Source organism: Somniosus microcephalus, chromosome 19, assembly GCF_052327205.1.
Source record: "Somniosus microcephalus isolate GS21.2 chromosome 19, FLI_Smic_1.0, whole genome shotgun sequence".
NCBI lineage: Eukaryota > Metazoa > Chordata > Chondrichthyes > Squaliformes > Somniosidae > Somniosus > Somniosus microcephalus.
The window spans coordinates 53,063,910-53,078,967 of record NC_141005.1 but is presented as its reverse complement, the minus strand read 5'-3'; the positions used below and the strand labels follow the sequence as shown (position 1 = coordinate 53,078,967).

General features: G+C 43.1%; 1 protein-coding gene across 2 annotated transcripts in view; it reads right to left on the bottom strand.

Annotated features, from left to right (window-relative positions):
- Positions 1-15,058, bottom strand: part of nos1 (nitric oxide synthase 1 (neuronal)) — a 111,277-nt gene that overhangs the window by 61,691 nt on the left and 34,528 nt on the right. For both annotated transcript variants that reach the window (XM_085961785.1, XM_085961786.1), the window contains exons 12-15: positions 6,843-6,944; positions 6,561-6,755; positions 2,028-2,113; positions 435-579 (exon numbers count right to left, since the gene is read on the bottom strand). In XM_085961785.1, the coding sequence (XP_085817911.1) occupies positions 435-579; positions 2,028-2,113; positions 6,561-6,755; positions 6,843-6,944 (528 nt within the window). The remainder of the gene's footprint in view (positions 1-434; positions 580-2,027; positions 2,114-6,560; positions 6,756-6,842; positions 6,945-15,058) is intronic.

Sequence of the window (15,058 nt, the reverse complement as noted above, 5' to 3'; positions counted from 1 at the left end):
ATTTGGTGTTGTCCACTCGCACTGCTCAAAAACAAATTATTTTCTCACGTGGTATTTTCATCACTTGAAACTTTGATGTAAACAGAGGTGTGTGTATGTATTTATCATTCCTGTTACAATATAAGGGGAGATGTTCCTAGGTCTGTGGCCGGGCTCACTGGATTGTGTGGTGAGAATAATAGAAAATTGGGCGGGTCGGAGCACAGGCCAGTGAAAGAGTTCTCCTGATTTTCCTTCCATTCATTTAATTGGAGCAAAACCAGGCGGGTTCCTTTTGTGATTCAGCCAGCCCAATTTTCCGATATCCGCTGTACCCGGTGAATCCGAACACGGAGCCAAGAAAATCTCCCCTATAGCATGAGGCACACAATTATTGTAGCATAGCTTCGTGAAATAAATTAAAGGAGTGCTATTAAAACAAATTTGTTTCTCACCTTTGCATCAAAAGCATGCTTGAATATTTCACATAATGTTTTTGCATAGACTTGGGACTTCCCCGTTTCTGTGGCATATAAGATGGTGGCTTTTACTCTTTTGGCCATTGCTTGTCCCATCAACTTTGTAGAGAATTTCACTGCCCTTTTCAAATGAAAATGATAGAGTATTAGGACTGGATGTCTTCATGGTGGAGCTAATGACAGCATACTAGGACGGGTCTTTTTGGAGAAGTCTCCTCAGGATCCTGTACCCACCCATTTGCTTCAGCTATGGAAAGTGCTGTACCACATGAATTCTGTACTCTGTCAAGTCTCATGATGCCAGTTGGCTTTGCTTCACTGTTTCCCGCTGTTGCTCAATGTGACTGTGTTTCTGAAAGGACAAGCCTGGTTTTATCTAGTCCAAACAGATGGGGAGCCAGCAATGCCTGGCCCCAGCGGTTTGTTTTTTCCAAAAGTGCTGGTGTTATTAGTGGTGCAAAAACATGTTTAACGCAGTGCAGAGAAGGCATACTCAGTACATTAGAAGCAATATTTTATGAAACTTGAAAGAGTGGTGTGCACAAAAAGATCACCGGTTATATTATATAGAATGATAACTTTTCAATATCCCCATGCAAAGTATATAAACATGCTACTAGATGTCTTTAAATATGGCAGTGCCACTGTTGCATTTCTGCCCTTTTTACTCTAGGTTATTTTGGCTCTCATATCTTAGATCATGCTCAGGGATGAGTCCCATCTCCCCGTACCTTCAATTTAGTCTATTCTAATCTTAAGATCTGCAGATCCCCAAGGAAAACGATACAGAAAACATTGTCTGGTAATTAGTGAGCTACTGGACCTACCCTATAGGAACTCTCTCAATGTTCAAAGAGCGAACAAGTCTTCAGACCTTGTTTTAAGAACTAAATTCACTTAATGATTTTGAAAACAAAAGGCAAACAAGCATACAATGGTTATATATATTTCCACCTAACTCCTCAAGTGGGAAAACACTAAAAGGGTCGGCAACAAAAAATACTAAGCTACCCTTTGTAAATAGCTTAAACAATGTTTCTTCTTAAATTTCTCACCATTGCGAGAGAGTTAACGTAACCCATCTCTTGCAAGTTTCAAACCAATTTCTTCTTGCTCCGAGAAGTTTCAAACTGACTGCTTCCTTCTCAGATACTTTCAAAGGATCTCTCCGATTGAAAGAGCTCTTTTTATATCCCAGAAAGAGTTACCAGGACTTCCTGGATTTTGAATAATCGTCCAGTCAAATTTAAAAAGCAGCTGTCAGTCATACAGCATTATTTAAGTTTGAAGTATTTCTCTCTCAAACCGAGAGCTAATGAAACTTGCAACATTGTAGTGAGTTAAGCGCTTGGGCCAAGATTCTGGCTGTAGCTAGTTCATTTTTAAATTGCTTATGACATGGATTTAAAGGAACAGACACCAAACCAAAACTAGGCTGAAGTCACGTGCAGGTAGCATGCACTGAAATCCACCTGTTACATCCAACTGAAATATTGAGCAACATATTTTAACATTTCTTAAAGTATATTGCTCCTATAAACAATAGTGTGTTGAATATAATAAACTTACTTTGCTAACTTTTTAAATCCAATGGTTCTCTTTTTGGTGGGAGTTCCATTGACTCCTTTCCACACATGAGTGAACCAGGGATCTGACTGCATGAGAAAAAGCAGTTAATACAGTTAGCCGAAGAACATTCAATGATGCATAAGATATGTTACAGGCAGGAACATGGGATTTTGATTCTGAGATTATTTCACAGGGCCAGAACTCACAAGCAACAAGTTTTAAGCTCCTGAGGAACATCCCAATTAGTTTTCACTCATACAACGTAACAAATCTACTGACATCACTCACAGGTACCTTCTAGTCCAGGGGTTTACTATCAGGTCACTGTGGAAAAGTTACCTTTGAGGTGGCATTATACATCGTGTAGGTCTGTAACAACATTTTATACAGCGCCTTTTTGCTCTGTTGCTAGGTCCTTGTATGATACATGACGATACCAAACCTACTGAAAACTTCACAGCATTTTAAATGTTACTAAGGCATTATTTGTCAAAAGTGGAGTGTTACTTGCTTTAGTTGATTTTTTAAAATCAAACATAGGTTTTGCTGGATCACCACCAATACTTTCAATAGTTTGAACTACAGGTGCTTTGTGAGGTAGTAAATATGTGGTAATAATATAAACCCTACTTACCACAGGAGGTAAGGGTCCTATGGACAGCATGTGCATAAATTAAAGCACTGAGAGCATTGAATGGTGCCAAAATACAGATGTCCTCATGTGAATTAAATAAATATTTAATAACTTATTACTAATTTATTAGAAGTCAAAAGGATAGATGGCCAGAATTGCTTATTAGGGGAATGCAATTGGCTGCAAACTGTAAGGGTAACTAAGGGCGACAGATCTTCAGAAAAACCAAGGTGTAAGAAATACAAATGTTTAAGGATCATTGTTTTATCTCTTATATGTTACAATGGAAGGGTTTCTATAGTTTATGCATTCTCACTCTTGTACATAAAGGAATTTTTAATCTAAGGTTAATTTACTATTTACTTTCATATTGCTTCTTGTTTCAGATTTTGCTTCTCAGCATTTTTCTTCTCATCTGTGTTCCTCGTCTGGTGACTCTGATTCTCTCTTATTTATTTCTGCTATTCCTTTCTTATTTCCTCATCTATTTCATTTTTGCTTCTCTTAGTCCCTCCTCCACTCCATAACCTTTACTTTCTTTCACTCTCCAAGTCCCTGTAGCCCTGGTAACTGAGATAACTACATTTGCTGAGAGTTTCTTCGATATGTTTCATTCCACATCTCCCTGTATACTTGCTTAAGGTATCTATCTGTTTTTTAAATTGAAACTGCTTCGGTGTTGCTCTTCAAACCAATCTTTCTTCCTATCCTTGTCCTTCTGTATTGTGTTGGAGGTGAACATGGAAAGAGATGAGGCAGAAAAGTGCACTACACTGGAAAAAGAAAGACTTGCATTTATATAGCACCTTTCACAACCACCGGATATCCCAAATCACTTTGCAGCCAATGAAGTACTTTTTGAAGTGTAGCCACTGTTGTAATGTAGAAAACGCAGCAGGCAATTTGCACACAGCAAGCTCCCACAAACAGCAATGTGACAATGACCAGATAATCTGTTTTTTTAGTGATGTTGATTGAGGGGTAGATATTGGCTAGGACACCGGGAATAACTCCCCTGCTCTTCTTCGAAATAGTGCCGTAGGATCTTTTATGTCCATCTGAGAGGGCTGATGGGGCCTCAGTTTAACATCTCATCCGAAAGACAGCACCTCCAACAGTGCAGCACTCCCCTGGAGTGTCAGCCTAAATTTTTGTGCTCAAGTCACTGGAGTGGGACTTGAACCCACAAACTTCTAACTCAGAGGTGAGAGTGCTACTCACTGAGCCACAGCTGAAGGTGTACACGGAAAGAGATGAGGCAGAAAAGTGCACTGCACTGGAACACCATACAGATTATGCTTTACTTCATTTTTCCTCCTGTATCTTGTATTTGAGGTCAAAACCTTGAGAAATGTCTTAAAACAGAGGTAGTACAATAACTGACACTCCTATTTTTTACAAACAGAATTACTGATTGCATAGAGCTAAAAGTCACGTCAGTCTTGGCTCAGTGGTAGCATTCTCGCCTCTGAGACAGAATGTTGTCGGTTTAAGTATCACTTCAGAGACTTTTTAAAAAATTCGTTCCTGGGATGTGGACATCTCTGGCAAGGCCAGCATTTATTGCCCATCCCTAACTGCTCTTGAGAAGGTGGTGGGCACATAACCTAGGCTAAGACTCCAGTGCAGTATTGAGGGAGAGCTGCAGTGTTGGAGGTGCCGTCTTTTGGATGAGTCGTTAAACCAAGGCCCCATCTGCCCTCTCAGATAGAAGTAAAAGATCACATGACACTATTTTGAAGAAGAGCAGGTGAGTTCTCCCCAGTGTACTGGCCAATATTTATTCCTTAACCAACATCACTAAAACAAATTATCTGGTCATTATCACATTTCTGTTTGTGGGATCTTGCTGTGCACAAATTGGCTGTCACATTTCCTACATTACAACACTTCAGAAAGTACTTAATTGGTTGTAAAGCACGTTGGGACATCCTGAGGTTATGAAAGGCGCTATATAAATATATAAGTCTTTCTTTCAAGTACATGACCACAGGGCAGCTAGACTTTGAAAACCATTATATAAGGCCATGGCTTGGTCCCTTAAAACATTTAATTTTATTCAAAACTATCTTAGTACTCATGGGAACTGTAATAATGTCCATCTGATACAGATGATTGAGCACATTTGAATACATTTGGCAGATATGTGGAAATCAACTACTGAAAGAAATATTTGAATAAAGTTGTTATGGAAGAGAAAATTAACCTTTGATGTGGTGGGATAAGGCTGATTAATAGAATGGCAATAGATAAGGATATATACTAAGTCAATTCAACAATGCTAAGGATGCTACCAGTTTTTTCCCAAATCTTCCATTATTTAGTAGCTCATAAGTAGGAACCACAACTGGCCAAATTAAAAAGGCAAAATGTAGCATTTTTTTGTAAAATATTCAAGAAATTGCTCCTGTATTATTAAATAGAGATCTTCTTGTTTTCATTACATTTCAGAGCAGGAGTTTCTACAGTCTCTGCGGTCGTAGCTTATCTCACATGTTGCAGGAGAAAGGCATCACTGACTGCCTCAGTGAAATTGTTTGTATTCTCATTCTTCCAATCTAGTAATCCCTGATCTATCCATCTGACCTTTGGGATGTGAAGAGCCGCATGATTAGTGTTATTGCATTGTCCCACAGCTTTCCTTATCTGCCAAAACAACTTCCTGTCCGCCTGCACACTGAGCTAATGATCTACAACAGTGGCCAACTGATAGTTTGCCAACCTTATTACTCATATTGTTTTGTTAAATTGTGCAAGGATAAGATTGTATAATGATTTCATGCTGTAATTTCCCATGTTAGATTATATCCTGGTGTTCTGGAGTTCTTTTCCAGTGCCCTCAACCAGCACCATCAAAACAGATTAACTGGTCATTTAACACATTATTGTTTGTGGGACCCTACCATGCATTATGGCCATTACATTTACCTACAAAGCGATAGTGACTACATTTCCAAAAAAAGTACTTCATTGACACTTTGGGACATCCTGGGGACATGAAAGGTGCAATATAAAATTTTCTTTGTTTCTTACATTATCACATTTAAAAAGAAAATCTAACCAATAAATTAAGAACAAGCTTTAAAAGAAAAATCATTCAACTATGGGAGTGACTTCCTAATTTACGCAACCGTGTTTGTTTAGTTCCTGCCTTAGATGAAGTCTCCTGGAACATGTAGCCTTGCTGTTAATTGATTTATTCTATTGCAAGCCCCTCAAACCACTTAAATTCAATGGTACGAATGATTGAAGTACATGGCAGGATGTGTCTCTTTTGCCTGCATTGCAATATACAAATGACAAAACCTGGCTATCAAGAGGACACAGCCTCTAAGCAACAATTAACTGTAAACTAGCCCAACAGCTCCACCACCATGAACTCTACCCATCGTACTTGTCCTCCTAATGTGTTAATCCTCTATGTTTTTTATATATGATCTAACAACGGTAACTGAAAACCTTCTAATAAGTTCAACTCACTGTGGTTAGTACTTTCAAGTCCAACACTTCCTTGTCAGTGCTCCAGATTTACACAGAGCGTATCCCTTGAATTACATCTCCATAACTTAATACTAAAAGTCTCCTCAGTGCCCTTGCACTAGATTTGCATCACTTACCCTGAGAATTGAAGGTGGAAGGCAGCTGCATTTAGTATGAGAATGTAGTTGTCCTTCAGCATTTTGGGCTTATCTACCTCAACAGTACTAAAATGACACCCCTTTGGCTTCCATATCTTATGGATATATGTAAGTAATGCATTGGACTTAAATAATATATATTCTAAAATGTCAAGAATTATTGATAAAGAACTAGCATAATAAAAAGTAAGCTTAATCGATTGGTTAGAAGCTAAGCAGAAAAAGACAGGCAAAGGGATTATATTGTTACCATCGGCTTACCTGATATTCAAATGATGGGCTTAGCTGATAGTTTAGCATCTCTTGATGGAACACAGGCGTGATGCTTCCTGACATCGGGGGAACAATCCACACCCAGTCTGCAGGACACCCTCCTCGGCATCTATACTCGTTTTCCATGTGTTTCATGAAGGACTCCGTAGCAGAATGATGATCCACAATGGTCACTTTATCAGACTAAATAGGGAGAAAACATTTTCAATGAGCAGATAATCTGTGTATTTATTGAGATAAAAATGGCCACTATATGAAGCACGTACATACCTGAAAGCTGTACAGGACAGCAATATTTATTTCAACTAATGCTTGATCTTTCCAAAGGGAAGATGTCTTTCTGGTGTCAAGTCCCATTTGTTTTGCTACATTCTGCCAGAAGATCACATACAAATAATTTAACAATAATAACATCTATAAAATAACCCTTCCTGTTTACATCAAATTAAACACTAAAAACATTTTTACAATATTTTAATATTGTATTACATATGTCCAAACAAAATACCTTCAGAATGCCACAAACACTACTTAAGTTGCTATTGCTATCTTTGGCTCAGCTGAGAAGTGGGTCAACAAGATGATGCGTCCACTGTGTACCACCATTATCTTGTTCATGCCTTGTAAAGAATTCATCCTTCCACAGAATGAGACCAAGCTGCACACAACAGCTTGTTTGATGGTTGGTCAGATTAATTCAATTCCTAGTTCAGTGTAACTCCCATATTTAATACCGGCAAGTACATATAAGTACTTTGATTTATTGTGTTGACAACACAAACTGAGTGTCGTGCTGCATTCTACAGATGGTAAAATAGCAAGTTTGCCTGTACAAAGCACTAGTCCCAGCCAACCTTGAGGTAAGTGCACAGTACTGGGCACTGTACCACAGTGGGGAGATCCTGGCCTTGGAGGGAGGATACAGCATTCTTCTAGCTATAGTATTCTATGTGTGAGAGAGATAAATGGGATTGGGCATCTGAACTATGAGGAAAAACTAGTGTGCTAGAGGCGTTTACATTAGGAAAAAGGCAGCTTAAAAGTGACCTTATTCAAGTATCTAAGGTCATTAAAGGAATAGATGTTCAATATTAACACGTGTACTAGGGCAAGGGAACAGAAATTCAAGTTTAGGCCATAAAATGAATATACAGTTAAGATAAGAGTCTTGCCTGCTGTGAGTGCATTTCAGAAATACGGGCAGGCATTCCTCATGATTTTCCATCTATTAAAATTAATGGACAGAAAATGGTAGTGTGTGCACACAAATTCCCGATATGTGCGCTCACGGGCAAAGCTCCACACCAGGAACATGATTTCCTAAAATTACCTGTAGAACTTCTTGGCATAGAGGGTGGCAAACGTGGGAATTGTCTACCCAGGGATGCAGTGAAAGCAGAGCATGATATAAAATTTAAGATTTGTTTGCAGACAGAGCTGTTGAGGTATCTCAGAGATAAAGTGGGTTAATAAGTCTGAAACCCCAGGAACTTAGTCGATGGACAGAGATGGTCATTTGCCGTTCTGTATTTTCCCATGGAAACTGGGAGACTTTTGGGGAAGATAGTTTAAGTATGTCTAGTGCTGCATTGTGGGTAACCACGGCCTGCTGGGACATGTTTGACAGCCTTACAGAGTCAGGTAGGAAATTCCCAGGATTTTTCCTGAAATTGGCCACATTTTCTTTTCTCTGCTTTTTTTTGCCTCCCCGGGAGTTAGCATTACTAGCAATTGGAGGGTAGTGTAGGAGGTTTCACTGCCTAATGGATGAGTCTGATGGCCTTTTTTCACCTTTCTGTATATGTTTATAAGTAACCATTCAATGAAATCTTTAATGGAATTATTTTAAGAGCTTAATCAAATATTAGTCCCAAGTAGCACTCCTAGCTATTGTGATTACAGTATTCTACATGAGCAAGTTCAAATCCATGGCCGAGATTTTGTGGGTGGGGGGTGGGTGGGTGTCAGCGGGCGCGATTGGTGGCGGGTCGGGTGGGAACGTGTTTTTTTTCCCTAGCAGGTCGGGACTCCACTGTGAACTCACCACCACACGCCTTTCTCCGATGTCGGGTCTGTCAGCGCTGAGCAGACCAGACACGCAGCAGCGGGGGACCTGATACACTAATTATGACCTTGTTTAGAGATTATTAAGAATACATTTGAGCTCGCCTTTTGATTTTACGTGCTCACCCATGGAGTCCTCGCTGCTCGGGGATCACATCTGTTAAACTGAGGCGGGAGTTCAGTGGCCATTGAATCAGCTGTTGAGTTGACAGCTTCAAATGTAAAGTAAAAGCTCCCACCTTACAGAGATATCTTCCCTCAGCCACAAGCTCTTCCTCACTGCATTTCCACAACAGATTCACCATGTTGCAAGTCTTTACACAAGTCTCCATCCAGTCTGACCTCATTACCTCTCTCACCATTGACAGATCGCTTCTGTCATCTCTACTTCACCTGCCATCTATTCCCTTTATACTCTCTCACCTTGGTCCTCGGAATCTGACCACAATCAGCCCCAACACCAGCAGCACCAGGCACACCAGCAGCACCAACATCAACACTAACCTTCTCTGCATTCAACTGATGCTGCACAGGACACAAGGCATCAGCACCTGACCACATTGCTGCCCGGGATGCCAGGGATGGCCTCACCATAGCCAGATTTACTTCACTTGACGGTGTACACCCATATGGCTGCCACATGATGCGCCAGGTTGGTACCACCTCACACCAACACCATAAAGCATCCCTACAATGCCCAAGCCATTCCTTTCACACTCATCACCATTGCGGGGGGTAACGTTATGTCTCACCATTCACTGCAACTCACTAAGACACTTCCAAAGGTGCACACAAATCTGTCCAAGAACATAAAATGTTGAAAATAAAGATTTCAATGTTTGACAGCACATTAACAGAAACTTTATATGAACATTGGCTAAAACACTCAAGTGCCTACCCAAGTGTGTTGTTAGTTGGTGTGATTGCAGTAGGATGAGGGTGAGTGTGAGGGGTGGTTAATGAGAGGGGGATGTGATAATGTAGATAGAGAGGGATGGGTGGAGGTGCAAGGTAAGTTGGTGTGAGTAAGGATATGCAGGAGTAGAGTAGGGAAGGCAGTTTGATGGGGATGTGATGAGAGGCACAGCAGGATGAAGTTGAGTGTGGCTTCCTACTAACGTTTCGTGATCTACTGAGATCATTGAAACGTTTGCGGCACTGCACCCAGGTCCTCTTGACCACATCCCTGCTTGTGCCCTCCTCTGCAATGTGCAACCAGGCTGTATTGATCTCCTGGGGAGGTCTCTTCCGCCCATGGGAAGGGAAGAGAACCTCCCTGCCTGCTGTGACTCACGAGAGAGCCGGGGTGCAGCCCTACACCTCTGTGCAGTGATTGTCAGTGTTTGCAGCACCTCAATGCTGTAGAACACCGATAGCACAAATGTCAAAATAAAGTTGGCCTTGGTCCCTTTAAGGAAACCAGCTGATGCCGCGTCATCATATGACGTCACCAGACCCACTTCCTCTAATTGGCTGGGAAACGCGCTGGGCGGGCTTAACAAGCCCAATCACGGTAAATTCATTTTACAGAGTGGGCTGGAGCCAGCAGTGGGGTCGGGACCCACCACCGACGACGCCCTCCACGGACCCGCCGAGGTAGGGGAAATCACGGCCCATGTGTGGGAATGATTTCTCATAGAGACTGTAGTGTATGTACCTTTAAGAAGAACTATGTTTTTGAAGCCCCTGTATACTGTAGTACCAGTAGTGACCACTCGGGTATATAAGCCTGTGTAGCGTCTTGTGTAGTTAGTTCACCTCCAGACTTTGTTCAGTAAACACTTGTTAAATCAACTCCTGCATTCCGTGTCTCCATTAACACACGGATCTAACAGTGGCGACAAGTTAGAAACGAACTTACCTGCAATTCGGCAGCACCTCAAGGAGATCGATTCCTCAGACGAAGGTCGAAGCCAGAAGCAAGAAAAAAAAACTGTGGTTTCACCAGCTAAACGGGCTGGTGGCAGGTAGTGCACTGATCCTTCCTGGGCTGCGGCGGACTAGAGCTCGATCGGGTGGCTCTGCAACGGGGCCGGGCAGCGAGTCGGGAAGCAGAAGCAAAGAGAGAGAGAGGGTGGAGCACTCAGGGCGCGGCCGGTGCTGCAAAGCAGGTCGGCGTTCGGACCGAGCAGAGGGAGGGGAAGTCCCAGAGGGTCCGCTCCACGATGGGAACGGTTCTCCAAGTAACGGAGAAACTACTGAAGCGAGATATAAAAAAAAATAGAAATACCGCGAAAAGCTGCAGGTCGCAACGGGAACCACGGAGAACAGCGTTGGCAGCAGCGGGAAAGCGCGGGAGGCACCATCTTAACTCGGCGGGGAAGAAAGGAAAGTGCAGGAGGCGCCATTTTGATCCATCGGGGACGGAGGAAAAGCGCGGGAAGCGCCATTTTAGATTTTCAAGATGCCGAAGACTGGCAATATTACTGCTTTCGATAGTAATATAGAAGATTGGACCACATATGTGGAAAGAGTGGAGGTATATTTCAAGGCGAATGAAGTAGCGGATGATAAAAAGGCATCGGTACTTCTAAATCTGATGGGCGCAAGGACATACGGGCTGTTACGAAACTTGATCACTCCAGCCAAACCGATGGACAAGAATTTTAAGGAGATTGTTGATACCCTACAGGAGCACTTAAACCCAACACCGCTGCTGATAGCGGAACGATTCAAATTCTTCAGGAGGAATCAGCACAAGAATGAAAGTAACGCTGATTACCTCACCGAATTACGAAAGCTGTCAAATCACTGCCAATTCGGGGCAGGGCTGGCAGATTCTCTACGAGACAAATTCGTCTGCGGTCTCCTAAGTGAAGGAACACAGAAAAGACTACTTTCTGAGAAAGATTTGACACTGGACAAGGCTTTCAGTGTGGCTGTATCATACGAAGCAGCAGCAAGAGGAGCTGCAGAGATACAGCAAAAGCCACAGGACTTCGGCACCCATGAAATGACACGGGGTTTCGAGAGATGTTATCGCTGCGGCAGATCCACCCATGACCAGAAGGACTGCTGGTTCAAGGACAAAGCATGCAGGCAATGTGGAAAGATGGGACACATTGCACGTGTATGCAGATCTGGAAAGAAATCCGCTGACAGTAAAAAGGTCAATAAGGAAAAGTACAGAAAGGTACAAATGATGACGGACAGTAGCTCCGAAGACCAGAAGAGCGATAGCGACTCCGGAAACAAGAGACTAAGCTGTCTCAAATTACATAATGTAATTGCCAAAGAAGATTACCAGAGCATTTGGGTTACCCTCACGATAGCGGGGTCCCCAGTCAAAATGGAGCTAGATACAGGATCAGCTCTGACCGTCATGAGTCGATGGGATTACGAGCGGCTATTTCCGCATATACCTTTGAAAGACACATCCATTATCTTTAGACATATACGGGGCAGAAAGTAAAGCCCAGAGGGAAAATAAGGGTGTCTGTTGTATACAACGGCAAGGAAATACAGAAGTTGTATTTATACGTTCTGCAAGATGGTGGTCCACCGTTGTTGGGACGTGAATGGATCAGAAAGATACGTTTAGACTGGCACTCCATTCAGGCACTGACGGTGACCAGTAAGAAAAAAAACGATGATGACGTCATACCTGGACGATTAAAAGAAATCTTGGCTAATGCCAAAGAAGTGTTTCAACAGGAACTAGGAACCCTGAAAGGCGCCACCGCCTCAATAAAAGTGGAAGATGCGGCAATTCCCAAGTTTTTTAAGGCAAGGCCGGTGCCATACGCAATTCGTCCAGCCGTCGAGGCAGAGCTGGAGAATTTGGAAAAAGCAGGCGTGTTATCCAAGGTAGATTGGAGCGAGTGGGCAACACCCATCGTCCCGGTCATGAAGAAAACGTTGAATAATGATAAATCTGAAGAACAGAGAAAAGTTCGCATCTGTGGGGACTTCAAGGTGACTGTAAACCCGGTTCTTCACACGGTACAGTATCCTCTTCCGAGGATAGAAGATATTTTCGCCTCACTATCCGGAGGGAAACGTTTCACCAAAATTGACTTAGCACAGGCATACCTACAGATGGAGGTTGAGGAGGCCTCTAAAAAGTATCTCACGATAAACACACACAAAGGCCTGTACCAGTACAATCAACTGGTTTTCAGAGTGGCATCAGCTCCGGCTATCTGGCAAAGAGCTATGGAGCAAGTCCTGCAAGGGATTCCGGGGACTCAATGCTACCTAGACGACATCCTTGTAACAGGAGAAAACGACAACGAGCACCTTGCCAACTTGGAGCAGGTGCTCACGAGGCTGAGAGAACGGGGCCTACGAGCAAATCGCCCCAAGTGCGAATTTTTCCAGAAACAAATATCATATTGTGGCCATGTCATTAACGAAGAAGGGTTGCATAAGTCACCTGAAAAAATTGAAGCGGTCGTAAAGGCCCCAGCGCCTGAAAATGTCTCACAATTAAGGTCGTTCCTGGGATTAGTAAATTACTATCATAAATTTTTACCAAACTTGTCGACGGTTCTGCACCCTCTTAACGCACTGCTACAAACGGGAGTAGTTTGGAAATGGAGCGAAGACTGTAAACGTGCCTTCCATAAATGCAAAGGCTTCATCACGTCCAGGGAAGTGTTGGCTCATTACAACCCATCACTGCCAATCAGACTGGCGTGCGATGCATCCCCTTACAGCGTGGGAGCGGTATTATCGCATAGATTCCCTGATGGCTCGGAGCGGCCGATAGCTTTTGCGTCACGCTCATTGAACTCAGCTGAGCGTAACTATGCCCAGATCAACAGGGAGGCACTCAGCCTGGTGTGGGGGGTGAAGAAATTCAACCATTACCTACACGGACAAAAATTTACCTTGTTGACTGACCATCAACCCCTCGTCTCCATATTCAACCCTAAAAAGGGCATTCCCATTATGACAGCGCAAAGGCTACAGAGGTGGTCCCTTTTCCTAGGGGCACACCAATATGACATAGAATACAAAGGAACAAAACAGCATGGGAATGCTGACGGGTTATCGCGCCTACCGTTGCCAACGGTGGAAGAGGCACCTACAGTGGACCCAGTGGAGATGTTCCAGTCGACCATAGTGGAATGTCTACCGGTGACAAATTCTACCATTGAAAAGGAAACGTGAAATGACCCGACTCTCTCACGAGTCTACGATTTAACGGTGAAGGGATGGCCAGCACTTGGCAAACCACTGTTGCCAGCATTCTCGCAAAGAAGAGAACAGCTGTCAGTGTGCCGAGGAACCTTGATGTGCGGATCCAGAGTGGTGATTCCACCCAAACTCAAGGATAGAGTGCTAAAGGAGCTTCATGAGGGGCATCTGGGTGGAGTGAAAATGAAGAACTTAGCCAGAGCGTTTGTGTGGTGGCCAGGTATCGATGGAGACATCGAAGAAATGACCAAGAGCTGTCTAGGATGCCAGAAGGTCCAAAACGCCCCACCACAAGCCCCTCTACATCCATGGGAGTGGCCCTCATCTCCATGGCAAAGGGTACATATCGACTTTGCTGGTCCATTTATGGACTCAATGTTCTTAATCGCGGTGGATGCACACTCCAAGTGGCCGGAGGTAATCAAGATGTCCTCCACCACCACGGAAAAAACCATCACAGTATTAAGGACCATATTTGCCAGGAATGGGCTGCCTGAACAGATCTGTTCTGATAATGGACCGCAATTTGTATCCGAAGAATTCAGGAAGTTCTTAAAAAACAATGGGGTTAAGCACTACACGTCCGCCCCATACCATCCCGCCACCAATGGATTGGCTGAAAGGTTTGTCCAGACCTTCAAGAAGGCCATAAAGGCCATGGGTAATGAAGACATAAATCTACAACATAAGGTAGATAACTTCTTGTTTGCGTACAGGAATGCAACACATGTGGTTACAAACCAAACCCCCGCCATGATGTTTTTCAATAGAAGACTAAGATGCCGGCTGGATTTGGTCAAGCCAAACGTCAGAAGGGACGTAGAGAACTGGCAATTTCAAAGCATGAATGAAAGGCCAACTAGAACCTTCCAGATAGGTCAACCAGTTTTGGCCCGGGACTACCGTACCGAGAAATGGCAGCCTGGAACTATTTGCACACGACTAGGACCGCTGATGTATACCGTGGACATTGGAGAAAGCATAATAAGGCGCCATGCTGACCAGATCATAGAGTCATCCGAAAAAGGACAACCTACACCACAACTCTATACGCCTAGTGATGAAGTAGAGATACCCATAGTATCTACCTCCGATCCGGTGATACTGGAACCAGATGAACTCGACACTGGCATTGAAGCCGAATCGACCTTGCCAAAAGAACCTACTACACCACCGAGGCGTTATCCGGACCGAGTCAGGAAGCCTCCAGAGAGACTGAATTTGTAATTGATTAACTTTGGCAAAAGTGTATATTATTGTTCTTGTAAAAATGTTATTTA